Consider the following 26,284-nt stretch of genomic DNA (forward strand, 5'->3'; position numbering starts at 1 on the left):
GCTCAGTCGTTAAGTGTCTGCCTTTGGCTCAGGGCATGATCCTGGTGTTCTGGGATCGAGCCCCGCACCAGGCTTCTCCGCTAGGAGCCTGCTTCTTCCTCTCCCACTCCCCCTGCTTGTGTTTCCTCTCTCGCTGGCTGTCTCTGTCTGTCAAATAAATAAATAAAATATTAAAAAAAAAATAGCCCTTCATTCACTGGTATCTAGTAAGTTCCAGGCTAGGAAACGTTGGGAATGAGGGGGAGGTCATGGGAAAGAAGCAGTTCCAGAAAGCTGGGAAAGAGGAAAGGAAAGTGTGTGTGTGTGTGTGTGTGTGTGTGTGTGTGTGTGTGTGTGTGTGTGTATGCTTGTATGTATGAGATACAGAGAGAAAGAGAGATCTTAACCTCCTTGCAGGGCTAAGCAGGTGGGCTCCCTTCCTTTATGCCTCTCAGATCCTTCCTGTGCAGCCGGCAGTCTCCTGGATGAGAGCGCTTTATTAATCCTAGAGCATCTCAAGGTAATATAAGGAATTGACATCCTGAGGTAACCTGGTACAAAAATCTATCCAATTCTAACTTGTCAATGTAAATACAAAGAAAATAAAAACAAAAGAAAAGAAAGACAAAATACGAAGAAAATAAATCCTAGTTAGGTTTTTAGTGCTAATTTCATGCTGATATTTGTGTGTTGATATTGTTTTATATATTCTCTTTTGGGTGGAATCAAATCATAGAGAACAGTTTATTAAGAATTAAATTATAACTATTATAATAACGTTTATGGTGACAGATGCTAACTACTTTTGTAGCATTGTGTACCCAGAGCTGTCCAATCACGATGTTGTACATCTGAAACTAATGTAACATTGTACATTAACTATACTTCAATTAAAAAAAAGAATTCAACAATATTAACATTTTTGGGGGAAATTCAGGGAGGTAACTACTCTGAAGCTGTTGAGAACATGTAGTCCCTAAATCGTGTAACTTCCTATTAAGAAAAGATGGAAGCATCTAGATCTCTTGTTTTCTGTCAAACGAGGAATACTCATTCCTGTGAAATTCCGCATAGGATCTAATTCCAAATCAGTCTGTCCCTGTGACTTCCTTTTCTTTTGTGCCTTCCCTAAACTAGATGGTCAAATGCATTGGGGTCCGTTCATTAGATATGTGAGATCTTGGTTTTGTGGCATCTGATAATAATAGCCTTGCTTTCTGGACCTTTTGCAGCAACTCCTATTCTCGCTCTGATACTTGAGCTGACTTGAGCTGACTAACGTCAATAGCAGAAGTGCAAAGAGCTGGAAACATTGCAGGGCAAATACTGATAAACAGAGTAGTGAGTCATAATGCAAGGCACTGCCACAGAGAAGTGTGGTGTGGCAGCTATGATAAATGAGGTGATGTGATAATAACGGTGGAGGAAAAGGGCTAAGGCCCAGAATATCTGGGGCTTGGGGATATTTCTCTTTCTTAGTGCTCCCCTGAAGGAATGGAGGGGTATTAGAGGGATTTTTGTCTCTCTTTATTCTCCCTGAGTCCTGCCTCTGCTGTTGAGTAAGCTGAACAGTTAGATTGGCTGCATTTCCGGAACCGGTTTATTTTCTCATAAGGCCTCTTGGTTCAAGGCCGTGCAAGAGAGGGTAGAATGCCCCTGAGAGATTTAATAGCAATCAGATGAGTTTTGCTTCCGACATTCCTATGGAACCTTGCTCGGTTCTCTGGTCTGATTCTTTTTCTTGCCCCCAGCTTTTGTCAGATTCTATAGAACCAGCTTGACTTATATCTGATCTGCTGAGCCTCCTGTACCAGCACTGTTACTCTTTTGTTCTCAAGACGAGATTTATATTCTATTTTAAGGTACGCTTGATATCCCTAGTATCATACTTAGGACTAAACAGCTGCCAGAAGAGCATATGGGTCTATGAATGTGGAAGGTTTTCAAACTGGCATTCCAGTGGTGGAGAATACTGCTAGAGAATTAGTTTGCTCCATGCCAGAGGCTGCACAGGTAGGGAAAATCTCTCTCTCCTGCTGTTAAATAGTTGTCTGTCAGTACGACACATACGTCTAGCCCAGTTCTCTCTTAGATCAGTTACAGCAAAGGCTATAATAATAGGAAACTAGGATATATTGAGCACTTACCACGTGCCAAGTATTTTATGGGTGTTATTCTCAATCTTCGCAGCACATCCTATGAAATTGAGATCAACATCCCCATTTACTGATGAGTGAATGGTTAATGAACAAGAGTTAGTGAACAAGGATAAGGCTACAGATCTGGCAGAGCTAGATGTTTTTTAATTCAGAGCCAGATTCTAAACTCTCCATCAGCCACGCTTTTAAAGTCACTTACAGAAATATTGTATTTGATGGCTTCCAGATACATCTTGTGCATGCTGAAAAATGAGATAACTTTCCCTATTAATTGCCTTCTGTGCCTTTTCTATTCATGTTTAAAAAATTATTTGAAGTTGAAATCTGGAGTGTACATGATAGGACTCTTGGGATTTAAATATATTTAAAGTAGAGAGATGCTCACTTACTGTCTCTCTCTTTTTCTTTTATCTTGGACTGAAATATTTATTTTATTTTTGAGAAAATAATAAACAAAATGGAAATTGAATCGCTCCGTTATTTCTTCAGTTTTCAGTTTACATTATCGCATCGACTCTTTGTTGTTTTTCTTGCTCTTTGAATTTATCTTCAGATCTTTACGTATATTCAAGTTCTTGATTTTTGTTGTCATGTTTTTCCGTTAGGCTCAGTTCATTTAGGATGTTAGCATTTGCTTTTAGTTTTTTGTTTTTCTTTTTTAGCACCCACCCTCCGCCCCGCTCACGGGACCAGCGCCCTTGCCGCCCTTGCTGCTTCTGTGCGTCTGTCAGCATTTGTTATAGTTGCTGGTCTGTTATTTTAAAACGCTTCTTGACCAGAAAGTTCCCTGTGGAAATACGTCGGTTTCTTTAATCTATCCGTTGCTCCTCACCCTGTAACATCTTTCCTCCTCATTATCACAATGTGGGATTCTATCATCAGGCTCTTGTTTAACAACCTCTTGTTCACCCTTAACCCTCTTCCCTCTCAGAGTTTCTGCCTTTGGGCTTGTCCCTATCTTCCTCCTGAACCTTTGATACTGGCTTTTCTTTTTTTTTAGGATTTACATCCAAATATACTCAGGGCTTCCTTCTTTGGAGACTACAATACAAACATTATGGTAACATGGTCAATTTCCTGCATATTTTAAAGCATCAGAAAGGGCTTTTTTGGTTTCTTTCAGACAGTCACGAGTTGGTTTTTACTACCTTGCTTACTAGCTATGTGAACTTGAGAAATTTTCTTAACCTCTTTGACTCTCAGTTTCCTCAGGTATAAAGTAGAGAAAATTCTTCCCAGAATTATTACAACATTAATAATATTGTGGGATACTGTGTGGAAGTTCCTTTAACATAGTAGGAATCACTTAATTTTAGTTTTCCTTTTCCACTTGAATTCTCCTTGTCGCTCAAAATAAAGCCTAGGGTCAAAATAACGGACTTTTCTGTCTCCCAAGATGTGAAATTTCAATAAATATGTATCACAAAATAGATTATGACTTGTTGGACTAAGTACTTTGTTATGAGGAAATCTGAAATATGTTAGAAGATTCAAAGAAATGCCTGGAAACCCAGGGTGATGGTAGGAGAACTGTTTTACTCCGGAGGTGCTTATAGCCTGATAGTGTCTATGTTTTTGTCACCCTTCCGTCATCAACAGAACAAGCAGCAGCTGTGACCTTCACACCAGAAGTGTAGGTGTCATAGATAGGTTAAGATATCTCTCACTATCTTTTTTTTTTTTGTTAACATCTTACAAAACTGTGGTAAAATATATGTATAACATAAAATTTACCATTTTAACCATTTTCAAGTGTACAATTAAGTGGCATTAAGTACGGTCACATTGTTGTTCAACCGTCACCACTGTGCATGTCCAGAACTTTTGCATCATCCCAAACCAAAACTCAGTACCCGTTAAACACTAATTCCCTATTCCTCCTTCCCCCCAACCCCTGGTAACCACTGTTCTACTTTTTGTGTCTCCGAATTTACCTATTACGTCCTTCTGTACCTGGCCTATTTCACCTAGCATGTTTTCAAGGTCCATTCATGCTGTCGCATGTATTGGAATTTTATTCCTTTTTACAGCTGAATAATATTCAGTTCTATGGATTTACCATGTTTTGTTTATTCATTCATCTGTCAATGGACAGTCTCGTCTTTTAAAGAGTGCTCTGGTTTACACAGCAAGTCTTCATTGACTTTTAGTACTGTGCACATACACAAAATTATAAGGGATATTCATATCAATATTAAACTCTAGTAATGTTGTAGCCTGTCAGATTTTCCTTTTATACTCTTAATGTATCTGCATGTTTTTATATGATACTAATTGCTGTTTGTAGACTATAAGGCATCTGAAAGTCTGGAAACATAGGATAAACTTATTTTTAAATAGTATGTTAGTTACATTTTCAAGTAATATGCTCCATATGTTGTTATTCAACCTGTAGATACGTTTTCAGGCAAAACTCCTCTAAATTTAAAGCAATAGATCCAGTTGATTTTAGACATTATGGGTGCTCTGTATTGTACTTTTTTTGTTTCAAATTAATAACAACATCCATTGCTTTAAATACTTCACCTGAGAAGGTGTCCAGAGATTGAAGAAAAAAATATTAATGATATTATTTAAAAATATAACAGATACCTTTTTTTAAAACAGATGTGTATACTTAAAAATACATTTATCCTATGTTTCTAGGTTTTTTGAACACTCTGTGTTTATATGTTCTGCTTTTATCACATAACATTATTTCATTCCTTTTTTTCCAAACATTAAATTATCGTAGGTATTTATTTTTTGAAGTTCTGTATTCTATTATTGCTTATCTATTTTTCATATTCTTAGACAAAATTTTACTTATTCTTAATTTTTATGCGGTTATGAGCATATTTATATGAATTATTTTTTTGAGGTCATTTTTTTAGTATATAGCTCCTAAGATTAGATGAGCCAATCTAAGATATGACCAAGTAACTTTGATATATTATTAGTTTATTTCCAGAATGGTTGAAATAACTTAGATATATCCCATAAACCATGTTAGTTTGGTATTTTAAGGAGTATGTTCTATGACTTAGTAATATTTAAATTACAGTTTTAAAGCATTACTTGCAAAAGTACGTCTGTGTGTGTATAAGGCATAAATATTGACCTAAAAAAAAAAAGAAAGAAATAGAAAGAAAAATGTATCTGATTTTATCTGTTTTGAGTTCTGTCTTCATTTTGCTTTCAGGTTTTGCATTTTTTTCTCTCTAAAATATGACCAAGTATCACAAACTCTGAAGTAAATATAATAAACCTGAGTCCTATAGTTCACACCATCTCTGTAGGACAAGGATTCTGAGTTAACACCCTTGTTTATACTTCTATGCTGCTTCTACACACACACACACACACACACACACACACACACACACTATCCATGAGTAAATAGAACATAGGTAATTATAATCTGGTTTTGAAACTTATTCCAAGTGGGAAGATTTTCAAGTGAAAGTAGAATAATAAAAATTTTCATGCTCCAGCCTCATCAGTGTGAAGTAGTAAACTGGCCTGATCATGTGACTTAGAATCCCGTGGGTCAAGAGAGTAGTAAATTAGTGCAGGGTTGGCATTTGTACGGGGACATTATCTAATCCCAGCTCTTCAGACTCTACCTGAGGTTTTTTTTTTTTTTTAAAGATTTTATTTATTTGACAGAGATAGAGACAGCCAGCTAGAGAGGGAACACAAGCAGGGGGAGTGGGAGAGGAAGAAGCAGGCTCACAGCGGAGGAGCCTGACGTGGGACTCGATCCCATAACGCCGGGATCACGCCCTGAGCCGAAGGCAGACGCTTTAACCGCTGTGCCACCCAGGCGCCCCTCTACCTGAGGTTTTTGAGCAAGTGTTTATTCATTTCTGTGCTTTATTAGCCATCTCCCTACCCTTGAAATAAGGCGAAGAAAGAAAGAAACTGTTTTTCTTGTCATTCCAGTGGATAAGTGAGGAAAAACTCATTTTTTCCAATTTAAATAATCCTTTAAAGCAACTTGGTTAAGAACTGTATGAAAGGTTTCAAGCTATTCTGGAAATTAGGACATCGTTTCATCTCTCTTACCCTTCCTTTACTCTGCAGTTTACCTCCCTACCCCCAACATACATAAGTAAGTAGTCCATGGGAATAAAGTAAAAAGTGCAGAGTGTTTGGGTTCAAAAGGTTTTAATTTCTTGCGGCATACGGCTTGTCTTTCTATTCCTTAATTCTGTAAATATTATTAAATTGTATTAGATAATTAAATTAAATAGTCTCATATATTTTCCTAGGTGGTGGGGATACAGCAGTCATCAAGAATTCTTGCTATTATGGTGCTTACGTTTTAGTCAGAGCAAAGACTGACAACAAACAAGTAAATAAATATGGTGATATATGCTTTGAAGAAAATGAAACAGTATAATAGTGAATGTGTACTACTTTAGATTGGCCAACAAAGGAAGGTAACATTTGAGCTGAGACCTAGGCCTGAATGACAGCCACGTAAAAATCTAGGGAAAGGGTGTTCCAGACAAAGGGACAAGCGGTGTAAAGACCCTAAAGTAAAAATGACCTTGGCATGTTAAAAGAACAAAAAGAAGGCTCACCTGACTGGAAGCTAGTAAGTGAATAAATGGTTGGCAGGGTCGAGATCATGTAAAATCTTGTGATACGTAGTAATGATTTTGGATTTTATTCTACGTGAAGGAAGCAACCATCAGAGAGCATTAATCAGGGGCACAGTATGATCTTCTTTATTTCTAGAAGGTAATACTATTGCTAATATCTATTACTTGCCTCATATAATGCAAAAGTTTAGCACTGGGAGAGAACACTTGTGTGCTTATTCAATAAGGAGACTTGGGTACGCCCTTTCACCCAGGTGAACTTTTTTACTCTTCTGTAAAGAAGAGGATGAGAAAACTTGCATATCTTTCAGGGTTGTTTTTTTTTTTTTTAATTTCAAGTTTTTATTTAAGTTCTAGTTAGTTAACACAAAGGTAAAATTGGTTTCAGGTGTAGAATTTAGTGATTCATCACTTACATATAACACCCAGTGCTCATCAACAACAGGTGCCCTGCTTGGTACCCATCATCCATTTAGCTCATCCCCCCACCTCCCTCCATCAACCCTCAGTTTGTTCTCTATAGTTGAATCTCTTATGGTTTGCTTCTCTCTCTCTCTCTTTTTTTGCTTCCCCTATGTCCATCTGTTTTGTGTCTTAAATTCCACATATGAGTGAAATCATATGGTATTTGTCTTCCTTTGACTGACTTATTTTGCTTAGCACGGTACCCTCTAATTCCATCCATATCCTTGCACATGGAAGATTTCATTCTTTTTTGATGGCTGAGTAATATTCCATTGTGTATATATACATACCACATCTTCTTTATCCATTCATCAGTTGATGGACATTTGGGCTCTTTCCATAATTTAGCTATTGTTGATAATGCTGCTATAAACATCGGGGTGCATGTGCCCCTTCGAATCAGATTTTTGTATCCTTTGGGTAGATACCTAGTAGTGTAATTGCTGGGGAATAGAGTAGTACTGTTTTTAACTTTTTGAGGAACCTCCATGCTGTTTTCCAGAGTGGCTGCACCAGTTTGCATTCCTACCAACAATGTAAGAGGGCTCCCTAATTCTCCACATCCTTGCCAACATCTTTTGTATCCCATGTCAATAATTTTGGCCATTCTGACTGGTGTGAGGTGGTATCTTATTATTGTTTTGATTTGTATTTCCCTGATGATGAGTGATGATGAACATCTTTTCATGTGTCTATTAGCCATTTGGAAGTTCTCTTTGGAAAAATGTCTGTTCATGTCTTCTGCCTGTTTCTTAACTGGATTATTTGTTTTTTGGGTATTAAGTTTAATAAGTTCTTTATAGGTTTTGGATACTAACCCTTTATCAGATATGTCATTTGCAAGTATCTTCTCCCATTACGTAGATTGTCATTTAGTTATTGATTGTTTCCTTCGCTGTGCAGAAGCTTTTTATCCTGATGAAGTCCCAATAGTTCATTTTTGCCTTTGTTTCTCTTGCTTCCAGAGATGTGTCTAGTAAGAAGTTGCTACGGCTGAGGTCAAAGAGGTTGCTGCCTATGTTCTTCTCTAGGATTTTGATGGTTTTCTGTCTCACATTTAGATCTTTCATCCATTTTGTATTTATTTTTGTGTATGGAGTAGGAAAGTGGTCCAGTTTCATTCTTCTGCATGTTACTGTCCAGTGTTGCCAGCACCATTTGTTGAAGAGACCGTCTTTTTTTCCATTGGATATTCTTTCCTGCTTTGTCAAAGATTAGTTGACCATACCATTGTGCATCCGTTTCTGAGTTCTCTATTCTGTTCCATTGATCTATGTGTCTGTTTTTTTGCCAGTACCATACTTTCTTAATGACTATAGCTTTGTAATATAGCTTGAAGTCTGGGATTGTGATGCTTCCAGCTTTGCTTTTCTTCTTCAAGTTTGCTTTGGCTATTTGGGTTTTTTTGTGTGTGGTTCCATACAAATTTTAGAATTGTTTGTTCTAGCTCAATGAAAATGCTGGTGGTATTTTGATAGGGATTGCATTGAATGTGTAGATTCCTTTGGGTAACATAGACATTTAAACAATATATGTGTTCTTCCTATCCATGAGCATGGAGTATTTTTCCATTTCTTTGTGTTCTCTTCAACTTCTTTCATAAGTGTTCTAAAGTTTTCAGAGTACAAATCTTTTACCTCTTTGGTTAGGTTTATCCCCAGGTATCTTATCATTTTTGGTGCAATTGTAAATGGAATTGATTCGTCATTTCTCTTTCTGCTGCTTCATTATTGGTATATAGAAATGCAACGGATTTCTGTACATTGATTTTATATCCTGTGACTGCTAAATTTATGTATTCTAGTAATTTTTTGGTTGAGTCTTTTAGAGGTTTTCTACATAGAGTACCATGTCATCTGAAAATAGTGAAAGTTTGACTTCTTCCTTGCTGATTTGAATACCTTTTATTTCTTTTTAATGTCTGATTGCTGAGGCTAGGACTTCCAGTGGTATGTTAAATAATGATGGTGAGAGTGGACATCTCTGTCTTGTTCCTGACTGTAGGGGAAAATCTCTGTTTTTCCCCATTAAGGATGATATTTGCTGTTGGTCTTTCATATACAGCCTTTATGATGTTGAGGTATGTTCCACCTATTTCTACTTTGTTGAGGGTTTTTATCAGGAATGGATGCTGTATTTTGTCAAATGCTTTTTCTGCATCTATTGAGAGGATCATATGGTTTTTATCCTTTCTTTTATTAATGTGGTATGTCATGTTGATTGATTTGTGAGTATTGAACCACCCCTGCAGGCCCGGAATAAATCCCACTTGAACATGGTGAATAATTCTTTTAATGTACTGTTCGATTCCATTTGCTAGTATCTTGTTGAGGATTTTTGGTTCCACGTTAATCAGGGATATTGGCCTGTAATTATCCTTATTAGTGGGGTCTTTGTCTGGTTTTGGAATCAAGGTAATGTTTGCCTCCTAGAAGTTAAGAAGTTTTCCTTCCATTTCTATTTTTTGGAACAGTTTGAGAAGAATAGGTATTAACTCTTTAAATGTCTGGGAGAATTACCCTGGGAAGCCATCTGGCCCTGGACTTTTGTCTGTTGGGAGATTCAATTTCTTTGCTGGTTATGGGTCTATTCAAATTTGCTATTTTTTCCTGTTTCAGTTTTGGTAGTTTATATGTTTCTAGGAATTTATCCATTTCTTCCAGATTGCCCACTTTGTTGGCATATAGTTTTTCATAGTATCCTCTTATAATTGTTTTTATTTCTGTGGTGTTGGTTGTGATCTGTCCTCTTTCACTCATGATTTTATTTATTTGGGTCCTTTCTCTTTTCTTTTTGATAAGTCTGATTAGGGGTTTATCAATTTGATTAATTCTTTCAAAGAACTAGCTCTTAGTTTTGTTGATTTGTTCTCTCTTTTGTTTTGTTTTGTTTTTTGTTTGTTTGTTTCTATATCGTTTATTTCTGCTCTAATCTTTATTATTTCCCTGCTTCTGCTGGCTTTAGGCTTTATTTGCTGTTCCTTTTCTAGCTCCTTTGGGTGTAGGGTTAGGTTGTGTATTTGAGACTTTTCTTGCTTCTTGAGGTAGGCCTGTATTGATATGTACTTTCCTTTTCTGACCATCTTTGCTGCATCCCAGAGCTTTTGGACTATTGTGTTTTCATCTTCATTTGCATATATATATATATATATAAGCAAATTTCTTCTTTAACTTCCTAGTTAACCCATTCATTCTTTAGTAGGATGTTCTTTAACTTCCATGTATTTGTGGTCTTTCCAAATTTTTTCTTGTGGTTGACTTCAGGTTTTATAGTGTTGTGGTCTGAAAATATGCATGATACAATCTCAGTCTTTTTGTACTTGTTGGGGGCTGATTTGTGACCCAGTATGTGATCTCTTCTGGAGAACGCTCATATGCATTTAAAAAAAAGTGTATTCTGCTTTTTTAGGATAAAATGTTGTGAATATATCTGTTAAGTCCATCCAGTCCATTGTGTCATTCAAAGCCATTGTTTCCTTGTTGATCTTCTGCTTAGATGATTTGTCCATTGCTGTAAGTGGGGTGTTAAAGTCCCCTACTATTATTGTATTATTATCAATGAGTTTCTTTTTAAAAAAAAAAATATTTATTTATTTGAGAGAGAGAGCAAGCGAGCACACAAGTGAGGGGAAGAGCAGAGGGAGAGGGAGAGAGAGAAGCAGGGAGGTTGATGCAGGGGTTTCCCAGGACCCTGGGATCATGACCTGAGCTGAAGGCAGACACTTAACTAACTGAGCCACCTTAAACGCCCCATCTATGAGTTTCTTTATGTTTGGTATTAATGGATTTATATATTTGGGTTCTCCTAAGTTGGGGGGCATAAGTATTTGTAATTGTTAGAGCTTCTTGCTGGATAGACCCTTTAATTATGTAATAGAGCTCTTCTTCATCTCTCGTTACAGTCTTTGGTTTAAAATCTAGTTTGTCTGGTATAAGTATAGCTACTCTGGCTTTCTTTTGATTTCCATTAGGATGATAGATGGTTCTCCATGCCCTTAATTTCAATCTGGAGATGTTTTTAGGTCTAAAATGAGTCTTTTGTAAGCAACATATAGATGGGTCTTGTTTTTTTAATCCATTATGATACCCTGTATCTTTTGATTGGAGCATTTAGTCCATTTGCATTCAGAGTAATTATTGATAGATAAGAATTTAGTGTCATTGTATTACCTGTAAAGTTGCTGTTTCTGGAAATTTTCTCTGTTCCTTTCTAGTCTTTGTTGCTTTTGGTCTTTCTTTCCCACTTAAAGTGTCCCCTTTAATATTTCTTGCAGGGCTGGTTTAGTGGTCATGAGCTCTTTTAGTTTTTGTTTGTCTGGGAAGCTCTTTATCTCTCCTTCTATTCAGAAAGATAGCCTCACTGGATAAAGTATTCTTGGCTGCATATTTTTCCGCATTCAGCACGTTGAATGCCACTCTCTTGTGGCCTGCCAGGTTTCTGTGGAGAGAGCTACTGCTAACCCAATTTATCTTCCCTTGTAGGTTAGGAATTTCTTTTCTCTTGCTGCTTTTGGGATTCTTTCCTTATCTCTATATTTTGCAAATTGTACTATGATATGTCTTAGTGTCGGCCAGCTTTTGTCGAATTTGATGGGAGTTCTTTGTGCTTCCTGGATTTGGATGACTGTTTCCTTCCCCAGATTAGGTAAGTTCTCAGCTATAATTTGCTCAAATAAACTTTCTGCCCCCTTTTCCCTGTCTTCTCCTTCTGGGATTCCTGTGATAGGAATTTTATTATGCTTTATGGAGTCACTGAGTTCCCTAAGTCTACATTTGTGATCCAGTAGTTTTCTTTCCCTCTTCTATTCAGCTTCATTATTGTCCATAATTGTATCTTCTATATCACTGATTCGTTCCTCTGCTTTGTTCATCCTTGTCATTGCATCCAGTCGGTTTTACATCTCAGTTATAGCATTTTTAATTTAAAGACTTCATTTATTTATTTGACAGAGAGAATGACAGAGAGAGAGAGTGCACACAAGCAAGGGGAGAGGCAGGCAGAGGGAGAGGGAGAAGCAGGCTCCCTGCTCAGCATGTGGGGCTTGATCCCAGGACCCTGGGGTCATGACCTGAGCCGAAGGCAGATGCTTAACCAACTGGGCCATCCAGGCGCCCCTCAGTTACAACATTTTTTATTTGGGCCTGACAAGTTTTTAGTTCTTTTACCTCTGCAGGGAGGGATTCTCTAGTGTCTTCTATGCTTTTCTCAAGCCCAGCTAGTATCATTATGATTGTTGTTTTAAGTTCTGGTTCAGGCATATTACTTATCTGTTTTGATTTGTTCCCTGGTCATCACTTCTTCCTGTTCTTTCTTTTGGGGTGAATTCCCCTGTCTTGTCATTTTGGGTAAGTCACCGGGTTTGTGTGTGTGTGTATGTGTGTGTGTGTGTGTGTGTGTTAGGAAAGCCTATTATGTTTCCTGCTCCTGAGAGTAATGGCTATATTAAAAAGAGGTCCTATACCCTCCAGCATCTGGTGCTTTAGGATGTGTTTCAGAGTGTGCACTGTGCTGTTGTGTTTTGGCTGCTCTTTTCCTCAGGTCAGTCTTCTGCAGAGTTTCTCCTTGTCTGCAGTGGGGAGTGTCTGGACCTCGTCCACAGTGTGGCAAGTTTTAACTAAGTGTGTTTTGGGCTGCTTGTTGAGAGGCTAGGTCCTATTTCCCCTAGAGCTGAAGCTTTGCAGCACTCTATGGTCAGTAGACTTGATGTGCGTGAGGGATTTGTGCTGGTCTTCTGGAGGAGGAGCCTGCTCTGCTGGTTGTCAGGCTGACTTGCCCTAGTAAAGATGCACGTATAGGATACAGGGGTCGGGGCCTGCCCCTGGTCAGGAAGCCCTCACAGAAGAGCAGACAATCTCCCCTCTTGTGTCGCCGGCTTCCATCAGATCCCTGCCCTCATGCTGTCTGTGGCTGAGCCATCTGCCCACCCCATGGCACAGTACTCCTATGTTTTCTTTTAGGCTCATGGCTGGGTTTCAAAACTCCAAATTTTAGAGACCCAGAGCAGCGCAGAGTGGTGCTGATCTTCTGGGGGAGAGTCTTGCCACCCTGCAGTTGGTGCCCATTACTCCCAGAAAAGCAGTGACATGATTGCACAGTGGCTTGGAGTTTATGGTAAAGCGCGGCAAAAGCTGGCACCAGGGTTTGCTGCTCTCAGCAGGTGTCTCTGTTCCTATGCTGATGAACGGGGCAGCACATTGGTACCCACTGGCTTTTTTGTCCCTTGAGAGGCCATGCTGCCTCTCTCAAATGCACTCCAAGAAGGGGAACTCTCTCTTCCAGTGCAACCCAGAGGATCCTCAAATCATGCTATCTGGTCCCAGGTCTCTGCCTTCCTTCCCCACAGAAGCACTGCTATGGCCTCCAGGCTCCACCAGATGGTGACTAATAGACTTCTGAAACTTCAGACTTTGGGCTCCCGTGATTGTAAAAACAATGATCAGCTGCTCTAGTTTTCCCAGTCAGTGGTTTGGGGCAAGTGTTTCTCCTGTGCAATTCCCTCTGCACTGCTTTGTCTGTTTCTCTCTCTCTCCTCTCTCTAAGATCAACGCCCCCCCCCCCCCGCATCATTTGCATTTCTTTTCTCCCCACAGTCATGTCTCTGCACTTCCTGCCTTCCCTGATATGGCTTCTTTTCTCATTCTAGTTCTGCAGTTTGCTCTCTCAGCATTCAGATCCATTTCTTGGGTGTTCAGAATGATGTGATATTTATCTAGCTGTGTTTGAGGGATGAGGCAAGCCTAGGGTCCACCTACTGTTCTGCCATCTTATCTAGGGTTTTGTTTTATAACTGGAAAAAATCCTTGAGAATATCTGAACTAAATCCTCTTAAGGAAATTAAGGCTCAGTCAGATTAAGCAATTTTTCATCTTTAGATAGCAGCAATAGAGCTAGGGGTAGATACCAGTATATTGTTTTTGTTTTGTTTTCCTAAATGCCATACTTTTCAGATGAAATTAGGAATGAATGCAAAGGTATTTTGTAAACCTTAAAGTACCATACAAATATAAGACGTAATTGTTTTCAGGATACTTCACCTTGAGACGACAAAGCTATCACAGGAGATAGATTATTTGGGAAGGAAGTATTGATAAACAAGTTTTACAAATTTTTCAAATGTTTCATTTAGAAGCCACTGCAACCATATTTCTTCAATGGTATCTAAGATTGAAATCCAATGGAGAGAAAATAGAAGTTATTCTGAAATGGGAAATAGCATGAAAGACTTGTTCTGTCTGTTATGGACCACATGTTTGTGTCTCTCTGAAATTCATATATGAAAATCCTGATCCTCAGTGTGATGGTATTTGAAGATGTGGTCCTTGGGAGACAATTAGATCATGAGGGTAGGTCTCTCATGATGGGATTGGTGCCCTTATAAGAAGAGACATGAGAGTTTGTCTCTCTGCTTCTGCCATGTGAGGATACAGTGAGAAGATGGCCATCTGCAAATCAGGAAGCAAGCTCTCATCAGACACCGATCCACCAGCACCTTGGTCTTGGACGTCCCAGCCTCTAGAATTGTGGGAATTAAATGCCGTTGTTTAAGTCACCCAGTCTATGGTAATTTGTTATAACAGCCTGAACTAAGGCAACCTCTTTTAATGTCTTTACTGGGAGTACAAAGGAGCTTTATGCTTCTCTTTACTTTAGAGTAAAAACTCTTTATTCATGCCAGTGATAGTCTCCAAGTAAGGAAAGGGAACTAATCCAGACAAAGTTAAGAGCAGAGTCCTTGAATTCTTGTTCTTTAGTACCTATCTTCCAGTAAAAACAATGACATCAAAATGGGATATCTGGTGGTATCTTAATAATCACAAAGTTGAAATTTTTTTCTTACCAGAATCTAATATTTTAGTAATTGCTGGATAAAGAAAGAATATTTTCTTCAAAAAGTATTCAACTAATGAAGCTGTTTTTAGGAGTTATTGATATGTTTAAATGAACAAAAGTGTATAATGTTGGAGGAAAATTAGGAAGTTTAAAAATATTTTTTCCTGAAACTTGAAGAAGAAAGTAATTTTCTTTGATTTTTCAAAAACCTCTAGAAGAGGTTTTTCAGATTGCCTGAAGAGCCCCGGGAGTACTCTGCCATGTGGGGTCTTCCTTACCCAGCCCAGGTTTTAGGATATCTGACCTTGAGTATAATGAGAAACAAACGTGGTGTATTAGCTTTAGTAGACATCCTTGTTCATACATCAGCCTGTTCTGTGGCAACACTGGGACCCCAAGAAAGTAAATAATACTGGAATCTAATGTTATAATATAAGCTTAAGCTGTCTTCTTGGCATATTTCATCAAAGAAAAAGTGGTTTCTTAGCTAAATGTGCATGCTTCTTGACACATCCTAGGAGTCTCATGATTTTTCTCAGGGCTAGAGAAAGCACAGTGTATTTTATTTTATTTTTTTAAGATTTTATTTTTTAAGTAATACATACACCCAACATGGGGCTCAAACGTACAGCCCTGAGATCAAGAGTCTCATGGTCTACAACCAGCCAGGTGCCCCAAGAAAGCATAGTTTAAAGAGAGAGGTGGGTTTCAGAGAGATGGGCTATCTCAGTAGAGGACATGCCAAGGCGTTGGGTTCTAGAACAAGTCCTACCACTAAATTGCTGTGGAATAACATATGTTACTGCTCTTTTTTGAGTTTCAAAATCCTACAACAGAATTAATCTTCTGGGATTTATCCTTTATTTTATTCCACTTATCGAGGCAATTACCTTAGAGTATAAACTCCTTCATTTGAATGTCAGATTCTACAGAGCAAAGAGCTGTTATGTCTGTTCTAGTGGTGGCATGGGACATATGGGTATAGCCAACTTAACTTTGTCTTATGCTTCTTTCCTTAAGAACTGTTTTTATTTTTCTTGTCATATGCAAGATTCGATGAGAACTTGAAAAATGGGAGTGTGGTGGGAAAAAACCAAGTATATTGCTACAGGCTTAATAATAACTTATGTATTAAATGATGACGAGAAAGATGACTGTTTCCATAGTGGTATTTAGCTTTTCTTCTGTAAAAGTTATTTGAATACCTATTAAGTACTTCATCTAATCAAGGAGGAAGTTATAGTGGAAGGCAGAGTATAATATTTATTTTATCTTTCATGCTATAGAATGCAATTATACACATAAGATTCAATTCTAGGAAATGTTCCACTCTGCAATGCATCTCTAGAATTAGAGTTTAAAAGAAAGATTAGTTATTTGGACTAGGTGGTGGTTTTAATCAGCTTGAACTGCTGACCAAAGTATCACTGGGTGGCTTAAACCACAGACATTTATGTCTCACAGGTCTGGAGGCTGGGAAGTCCAGGATTGAGGTGCTGACAGGTTCGGTTTCTGGTGAGAACATTCTTTGTGGCTTGCAGACAGCTGCCCTCTGATTGTGTCCTCTCCTGATAGAGGGAGATTGAGCTGGGGTCTCTTCTTCCTGCAAGGACACTAATCCCATCATTAGTGAAGACCTCATGATCTCATCGAAACCTAATTACCTTCCAAAGGCCCCACTGCCAGGTACCATCACAGTCAGAGGTTAGTGCTTCAATATATGAATTTTGAGGAGAAATAAACATTCAGTCCATAATAATGGTAATCAGAGGGGGTGTAAGGAATAATTATTTGATCATGACACTGAATCTCTTCTTTGGTTTTCTGCATTTTCTTACCTTTTTCCATCATCTTCAATCTCTCCCTTAGAGCCTGCTTAAACGTTTCCTCAAAAAGGACTTTTACTGGATTGGTCTGAGGAACAATTCTGGCTGGAGGTGGGAAGATGGATCAGCCCTAAACATCTCAAGGTAAGGGGGTTCAAAACAATGGGGAAAAAGAGAAAAGCGGAAGAGAAATTATGTGACTGGGGTAATAGATTGTGGATAACAGATAAGGAAAAGATAAGGAAAGGAACTAGGGAACAGGAGAGGAAATGAGTGGTGGATAAGAGCCAACCCCCTCCCCCAAAAAAAACCCACCCCAGGGGTGCCTGGGTGGCACAGTCGTTAAGCGTCTGCCTTCGGCTCAGGGCGTGATCCCGGCGTTCTGGGATCGAGCCCCACATCAGGCTCCTCCGCTGGAAGCCTGCTTCTTCCTCTCCCACTCCCCCTGCTTGTGTTCCCTCTCTTGCTAGCTGTCTCTCTCTGTCAAATAAATAAATAAAATCTTAAACAACAACAACAAAAACCCCACCCCAAAACACTACCCCCCTTCTCCAAAAAAGGATGACATCTTAAAGGGAGGCTACTGTTTTGGGAGCTGAGAGAAGTGGGGCCTGACTAGGGAGAAAGAACTGCCCAGTTTTTATCCCTTCATGCCTTGCAGTTCCTCTACTCTCGTGTTACCTTAAGTGATTGACTTTTCTGATTTCTTACAGGATTCTTTCAAATAGCCTGATACAGAAGTGCGGTACCCTCAGCGAAGAAGGTCTCCGGGCCTCCAGCTGTGAAGTTCTTTTACACTGGGTCTGTAAGAAGGTCAGACTTTGAGGGGTCAGAGCTGTCAGATGGCTCCCTAACAAGACGGAGCAGGCCTCTGGCTGCTGGGGTGGCCATGAGTGTGTGAATGCTGAACCTTCTAGTACATGACATTTGATGCAAGATTAATGCAGTTTCCCTGGGATTGATGGTTTATCGCTTGACCCTCTTTGAGCACGTTTAGATATTATCTTAACAATTTAAATGATCTAGGAACATTTGGGAAATAAACATTTTTTGTAGTACTTCCCACTCTAGTGACTGATGAGGCCTCCTCCAGCCCCATTCCCACCATCTCTGTCAAAAATGTACGTTTCCTCTCTGTTATGATCCTAACTGATCTGACGAAATCCGTGCAGGTGTACACTATTTCTAGTGCGTTACCGGGGTTTGATGTGTGCTAGTGGGTTGGCATGTGACTTATTCCTCATAATATATTTTTATCCTAATGGTGGCCCTTTGCAGATAAAGCTGTGTTCTAGGGATGGTGCAAATAGAGAGAACGTAAGTTGTAGAAAGTGGACGAGAACAGGGTGCTGCTTTCTGCTTCTCAGCTCTTCACCACCTAGAGTCCTGGCCTTGGCTAAGTTTAATTTCTCTGGGCGTGCGTAGACGTGGTTGAGTAAACCGATATATGACCATATCTTAAACATGTTGTGAATGGGTGATCTGCGAGTTAATTTCACAATAGTGGTCAGTCTGAGGAAAGTTTACGGAAGCCATTTATGTGCTTGATACCCGAATTATTTTAGGCACGAATGACTCAAAAATGAGAAAAACATGATTATTTCTCTTAAGTAGGGTTTAGAGATAGGCAGGGAGGGAAGGTGCTGTTTAAAAGATGTAGGAGGGAGTACTGAGGGGGACCATCATTCTGTACTATAGATGACCCTGGATTATAATCTCTTATCTTTCTCTCGTAGTTTTATTTTTTTAGGAACGTGAACTGTATCTTATCCACCATTGTATCCCCCACACCTAATAGAGTGCTTGTATCAATGAATATTAAATGAATGAATGGATGAATAAAAAATTTAAAAATTCTTATTCTAGTTTTTTTTTTTTTTCTGTTAGCCCATGAGTTAATTAGAGGAATTAAGGGCAAGAAACACAGTATTTTCTAATCCTTCCTAACCCCACCCAGTGTGAGTTCAGTAGCTGCCTCTAAAAAGGCAAAGAGCCAGTTTCATCTAGATGTAATGTTTACAGAAGGACGTGGTGGAAACCAGCTCCCATCTCCTCATGATCTCTTACCTTTGGCTCTGGGGCTGGAGGATGTCTCTTGTTTATGAATGTGGTGGTAGCGACTCCCGCTTGGGTAAGGATGTAGGTAATGATGCCCCTTGGCCCTGGCTTGACTGCTACAGGGCGCACAATCTCATTTACTTACTCAGAGAGAAACAGAGGAGGACGTTGCATTCCTGAGCTCTCCCCTGAGCAGGCAGTTTGAGGGCAGCTCTTCTCCGTGACAAAGGTTCAGTCTTTTTGCAAGGATTTCTCACCACTTCTCATCAGAATTGGATCTAGTTCTTCACTGCTCTTTCTCCCTTTAGGATGTTACATTAGAAATCACTTCTCTCCTAGCTATTTATTTCTCCCCTAGACTTACTCATTAGGAGCCAGGGTCAGTCATTAACTCAATTCTTCTACCTTGCCTCGTGAAATAAAGTTTGAGTTTATTTTTGTGTCTGGTGCAAGAAAGCAGTCCACTTTCCTTCTTTTGCATGTAGCTGACCGGTTTTCCCAACACCATTAAAAAAAAAATTTGGATCTTTTTATTCCAAGGTTTTCAAAAGAAATAAAACAGAAAAAGCAAAACAATCTGATCAAATGTACAGTTCAAAAATGTCTTTTGGGATTTAGCAACAAGTCCTAGGAAAGAAAACTCCAGAGTTTTCTTGAACCAGACAAGTTAGCACTGGCAAGTTTGTGGCACTAGTAAAACAAAAACAAAAAATTAACTCTCGGGGCGCCTGGGTGGCACAGCGGTTAAGCGTCTGCCTTCGGCTCAGGGCGTGATCCCGGCGTTATGGGATCGAGCCCCACATCAGGTTCCTCCGCTAGGAGCCTGCTTCTTCCTCTCCCACTCCCCCTGCTTGTGTTCCCTCTCTCGCTGGCTGTCTCTGTCTCTGTTGAATAAATAAATAAAATCTTTAAAAAAAAAAATTAACTCTCTTGATCATATCGTTATCTCCATGAGAATCTTTTTATTTTTTCAATCTGTAAAAAAGGTCTTTCTTCATAAATTAACTTTTTAAATAATTTAATGGCTCTCTACTACGTGATGTTTAACGATTTTTTTTTTTTTTTTAGTGTACAGAGGTTATGTTTCCCAACTCTTACCCAGACGAGTATGGCATTTAGTTCAGACCTATCTAGCAGCAGATTCCCGCCCCCGCCCCCAACCGAGCTACCAAATTTCTGTCTTAACTAATGCAAACATATCAAGTAGTGAGAGACCCAGGCTTATAAATGGAGTAGATACAAGGAGGGCGCTGTGTCCGGTCTGGACTTTGACAAAGAAGTAATATTCCAGGGAGCTTAGAACCAATAATAGCACAATTTTAAAAAAGGAAACAAAAACAAAACACATTTCTCTTATGACAATGTAATTTTCACTAGAGTCTACCCTTCTCAGAGCATCAAGGACTTTTGAAACTATGAAATGTCACTGACGTCTATAATCAAACACAAGCATGAAATTTAAGAACTCAAAAGTGCTGGAAAGAGATTACTGCAGAGCCCTGGCTCTACTACCATTTGTTGAAGGGACTTTTTCCCTGTTGCATATTCTTGCCTCCTTTGTCGAAGATTCATGGACCATGTAACAGTGGGTTTATTTCTGGGTATCCTCTTCTGTTCCATTGATTTTTGTGTTTGTTTTGTGTCAGTACTGTGCTGTTTGGCTTACTACAGCTTTGTAGTGCATCTTGAAATCTCGAATTGTGATACCTCCAGTTTTGTTTTTCTTTTTCAAGATTGCTTTGGCTATTTGGGGTCTTTTGTGGTTCCATACAAATTTTAGGATTGTTTGTTCTAGTTCTTTGAAAAATGCTGTTGGTGTTTTGATAGGGATTGTATTAAATTTATATATTGCTTTGGGTAGTGTAGTCACTTTAACACTATTTTTTTTAAAGATTTTAAAATTATTTTTAAGTAATCTCTACACCCAATATGGGGCTCGAACTTACCACCCGTGAGATCAAGAGTCACATGCTCCACTGACTGAGCCGGCCAGAAGCCCTCAATATTTATTCTTCCAATCTGCGAGGATGGAACATCTTTCCATTGGTTTGTGTTGTTTTCAATTTCTCTCATCCACGTTTTGTAGTTTAGAGTACAGTGATTAGAGTTAATCAAATTCTTCAGTTCATGGGTCACCATCTTCATCAGTCATATATGCCTTTCTCGCGGTGCATTTACCTTTCTCCTTGGCCCCACATCCCCACTTTCATTTATCTTTCCTCCACCGAAACGTACTTTGATGTTCATTGTATCCCTTGAGCCTGTTTGTATCTTTATAAAATATGTAGTGTTCTTATTTGTTTCATATTTAATTAAATGATTCTATATATTTCATTGTTACACTTTTTTCTGTGAACATGTTTTTGAGTTCTATTCATGTTGCACTATATACGTGTGATTCATCCTTTTAGCTGTTGCATAATCTTCGTTTTATGTATCCATTCTCTTAATGATGGACACCTAGTTTGCTTTGGTTTCCCCACTATCACAAGCAGTGATGGGATGGATATTCTCTTCTCTATCCCTACTCCAAAGTCTTCCCCATCTTAGGAAATGGCCCTACCTCCACTTAGTTGTTCAGATTCCAAATTGAAGTGCTTCCTGGTTTCTTTTTTTCTGTACCAACAAAGTTTATCATCGCCACCAGCAAAGTATATTCTAAATCTCCTCTCTTCTTTCCATTTCCACTTTTTAAAAAAAGATTTATTCATTTATTAGAGAGAGAGTGTGTGAGCTCTAGTGCGAGTGGGGGAAGGGGCAGTGGGCGAGAATCTCAAGCAGACTCCCCACTGAGCAGGAACCCGATTGGGCTCCATCTCTTGACCCATGAGATCATGACCTGAACAAAAATCATGAGTGGGATGCTTAACCAACTGAGCCACCAAGGTGCCTCTCCGTTTCCACTTTTTTTTTTTTAAAGATTTTATTTATTTATTCTATGGAGATAGAGACAGCCAGCAAGAGAGGGAACACAAGCAGGGGGAGTGGGAGAGGAAGAAGCAGGCTCATAGCGGAGGAGCCTGATGTGGGGCTCGATCCCATAATGCCGGGATCACGCCCTGAGCCAAAGGCAGACGCTTAACCGCTGTGCCACCCGGGCGCCCCCACTCCATTTCCACTTTTAATTCCAGTCCAAGCCTCTGTTGGTGTTCACCTAGATTACTGTGACAGCTTCCTTTGTTATTACTGCCTTTAAACATAGTTTTAGTGAGGGAAGCCTCAGGTGGTTGAATGTCCAACTCTTGGTTTTGGCACAGGTCATGATCTCAGGTCACGGGATGGGGTGCCAAGGCAGCTCTGCACTGAGCAGGGAGTCTGCTTAGGATTCTCTCTCTCCTGCTGCCTCTTCCCCTGCTCATGTGCATGCACTGTGTAAATAAATAAATAAAATCTTTAAAAAAAACAGTTTTAATGAGGTATAGTTGACATATAGTAAACTGAATATATTTAAAGAGTAAAATTTGATAAGTTTTGACGTATATCTATATCTATATATCCATGAAAATGTCACATAACCAAAATGATGAAACAGCAGCTACCCTCAAAAGCTTCCTCCTGCCTTTTGTAATTCTTCCTTCTCTCTCGTCCTCGTCACCCAGCACTCTCCCATCCTCAGGAAACCCTGATCTACTTTATGTCACTATAGATTCGATTACATCTTCTAGAGTTTTACAGAGTCATTAAGTATGTACTTTTTTTTCCCAGTCTTCTTTCACTCAGAATAATTATTTTGAGATTCATTCACGGTATTGTGTGTAACAATGGTTGAACATCTTTTCATGTGCTTATTTGCCATCCATGTATCTTTCTTTGGTGAAGTACTGTTCAAATATTTTACATCTTTATTTGTTTTCTTGTCGCTGAGTTTTCAGAATCCTTCATATTCTGATACCACATTCTTACCAGTTACACACTTTGCAAATATTTTCTCCCAGTCAGTGGTCTGTCTTTTCATTCTCTTAATAGTGTGTTTCAAAGAACAGAAGTTTTTAATTTTTGTGAAGTCTATTGTATCAATCTTTGTATTATAGCTTTTGTTATTTGTATGTTGTCTAAGAAATCTTTGCCTAGTCCACGTTCACAAAGATTGCCTCTATGTTTCCTTCCAGAAATGTTATAGTTTTAGCTCTTGCATTTAAGTCCGTGATCTGTTTTGATCCAACTTTTATATATGGTGTGAGATATGGGTTGAGGTCTCTTTTTTTCTTCTTTTTATAGAAGCCTAATTGGTCCAGCACCTTTTATTGAAATAACTACCCTTTGTCATTAAGCATCTTTTACCTTTGTTGAAAATCAATGATCATATTGGCCTATTTCTGCGTTCTGTCTTTTGTGCCATTTATTTATATGTCGATCATTTCATTTCTTATACCACTGTAATTTTATCGTAAGTCTTGAAATCAAGTGGTGTAATCCTTCAACTTTTTCTTTTTCAAAATTGTTTTAGTTGTTCTAGGTCCTATGATATTTTACTGTAGATCTTAGATAAATATTCTATTCCTATGTAATTTTGTAAATGTATGGATATGTCAGGTTGAATTGCTGGGTGAATGGATACTTTATTCAAATGAGCCTATGAATTTAAACTCTCCAGCAATGTTTAAGGTCACGTGCCTGTTGCTCTCTACCCTCCTCAGACAAGGGTGAAGTGAACCACAGGCTCCTTATGATAATGAGTTTTCACTGCTAGCTCTAATCCTCCTATGAGTTTTTACTTAGGTCTTTCAGGTTCTTCACATTGGCACATCTGTAAGACAAAGCTGGTAATGATCTTTGCTAGTAAGCACCTCTGGAAGCAAAACCTTGATGATTATAAAGTTTTTTGTTTCCATATTAGTAATGAGAGGAGGAAGGAAATAAAGGGGAGGGGAGAAAACTCTAGGCACACAGGAGAAAGTATGAAAGGAATGTCATAAAAGCAAAGGAAGGAGTGATTTTCAAGGTGGAGAGAGAGTTCATCAATATAAAATGCTAAAGAGATGTAAAGTAGCATAGTGACAGGAGAGTATTCAGTGAGATTGACAATACGGAGGTCACTGTTCATCATTCTTTATTAGTGTGCTGGTGAAAGATGTGAAATTTCAGTGACCTGACACAGGGTAAGGAAATGGAAACAATGAGTTTAGACATTTCCTTTAAGAAGTTTTGTTACAGCAGGAAGGAAAAAGATAATATCTAAATAAAGGGTTATACGCTGCACCAATATATTTTTACATAAATGAGAAAGGGTAGCTTATGTTTATAACTTTTGACTTAGTTGAAAGAGAAAGATTAAAAGTTCATAGAAGACCAGGATCCTTGAGGCAGTGGGTGACTGCGTGACCTGATACACAAATGGGAGAAATAATTTTGAGTGGAAAGAGCGTCCCCTTGATGGGGGAAGATTCCGATATGTTTGTCTAAGTGATAGGAAAGAAAATGTACACTGTGTTTGCCTGGTGAACTCTATTTTCTCAGTGAAATAAAGAACAAGGTTATATGCTAAGAGTGAAGGAGAACGTGATAGGTTTGGGATTGATGGAAGGAAGAATTCTGGAATTTCTACACAGGGAAAAGAGACATCTGCCTAGAGACCCAACATGGCTGCTCGGCACCGAGAGCTCCAGTGAGGCAGGAGGCCATACATTTTCAGTGATTTCAGCCTGCACTCTTGCCTGGTTATTGGCAGCGGCCCATGTCACACTAGTTGTCATGACAGAGAAGTCAAATGGTAGGAATGATGAAGGGTGGGGATTTTACGGGTGGTTTCAGGGGAGAGAAATGGTGTCAGGAAATAGAAGTAGCCAGAACTAGCTAAGAAACCCAAAGAGTGGGGGACCCTGCAGTGAGGAACATGCTGGATGGGAAAAGATTTGGGAGTTACAGTGATGTAGTTTGGTAATGTAGGTGAGGTTAGGGGGCGATGACCAAGAAAGAATTCTTGAAACGTCTTTGGTGCAAAAAAGTGATTTTATTAAAGCACGGGGACAGGACCCATGGGCAGAAAGAGCTGCTGCACCAGGGGCTGTGAGGGGTGACTGATTATATACTTGGGAGTTGGGGGCATGTAAGGCAAAGGGAGGTTTTCAAAAAGAACTTTTATTTGCTAAGGAGGACCTACAAGATGCTGGAGGCCTTGCCATTGTCAAGTTAAAGTAGTTTTTCCCTCTAGGAAAGCATTAACTTAAGACAGTTTCCTTCTGGAAGTTAGGTTATTGATGAGAATGCTTTTTTCTTGTAAATCACTAAGACATTTGTAAACTGAGGGAGACTCCTGTCTTGCTGGACTGTGATCTCTGTTGTTAACCATTTGGTTTTTTCCCCCTTCCCTTACGTTTGGGGCAGCCAGGAGTCCTGAGGAATGTCACAGATCCCACCTGGGAGTGGGGGTGGGGGGTTTGCGGGGCGTCAGTTTGTGTTTTGCCCTCAGCTAGCCTTCTGCTCCCTCATCAGTAATACAGGAGATGAGATAAATACTGCAGTGAACATGGTTGTGGTGCGGAAAAATAAAAATCAGACCGGCCAGAGACCAAGTGACACTCGGAGAGGTAGGAGAACTCGGGTTTATTTTACACCGGGGGACTCAGATGAGCTTGTGCTCGAAATGCTGGGCCCGGGTGGTGGGGTTACAGAGGTTTTATAGGGGGGTGCAAGGGGTCAGGTTCCAAGGGCTGTGCTGACTGCTGGTAGGTGAGTTTCAATTGGGGTGGGGGGCTGCTTTAGGCAGGAACAGCGGTTAGGGAGCTTGTGGCCGGAAGCCTGTTTACAGAAGCAGAAAGGGCTGGTTATTTCTTGCTCCCAGCGGGGCTTCTGGTTATCTCTTGGTCCAACGACTGAGCTAGTACTTTCCATCTTCTGGGACCTGCTTGCCTGGGCCTGCTCTGGGTAATTTTCCTCTTCAGTTGTACATACATCCTATTTCTCTATAATAGATTCCTAAAAGCAAGACTCCTGGGCCAAAATGTATGCCAAATTAAAAATTTTAATAGATACTAGCAGATTATAAGACTGAAACCATTTTACTCCTACTAGCAGTGGATGAGAGCACTGCTCCTTCCTTCTCAGCTCCAGGAGTTTTACATTTTGGCTTATTATCATCATTCTTATCCTTTTTTTAAAAAAAGATTTTATTTATTTATTTGAGAGAGAGAGAGAGAGAGCACAAGCCAGGGAGAAGCAGAGGGAGAAGAGACTCCCCGCTGAGCAGGGAGCCAGACATGGAGCTTGATCCCAGCCTCCCAGGATCATGACCTGAGCCGAAGGCAGACACTTACCTGACAGAGCCACTCAGGTGCCCCTCTTATTCTTATTCCTATTCTTGTGTGTGTGTGTGTGTGTGTGTGTGTGTGTGTGTGTGTGTGTGTTGGGGGGGTAGGAGGAATGTTACATCCCAGTTATA

At 39.4% G+C, this 26,284-nt stretch overlaps 1 protein-coding gene across 11 annotated transcripts in view; it reads left to right on the top strand.

Annotated features, from left to right (window-relative positions):
- KLRG1 (killer cell lectin like receptor G1) overlaps positions 1-26,284 on the top strand; it is a 66,944-nt gene that overhangs the window by 9,427 nt on the left and 31,233 nt on the right. For 6 of the 11 annotated variants that reach the window (XM_087855593.1, XM_087855592.1, XM_087855595.1 and 3 more), the window contains exons 4-5: positions 16,892-16,992; positions 17,562-26,176. In XM_087855593.1, coding sequence (XP_087711719.1) covers positions 16,892-16,992; positions 17,562-17,673 — 213 coding nt within the window. In that variant the 3' untranslated portion in view covers positions 17,674-26,176. The remainder of the gene's footprint in view (positions 1-16,891; positions 16,993-17,561; positions 26,177-26,284) is intronic. The other 5 variants (XM_087855596.1, XM_087855598.1, XM_087855599.1 and 2 more) reach the window with 2 other exon arrangements.

This window comes from Ursus americanus, chromosome 25 (genome assembly GCF_024610735.1).
Source record: "Ursus americanus isolate L20-20 chromosome 25, mUrsAme1.1.p, whole genome shotgun sequence".
NCBI classification, from domain to species: domain Eukaryota; kingdom Metazoa; phylum Chordata; class Mammalia; order Carnivora; family Ursidae; genus Ursus; species Ursus americanus.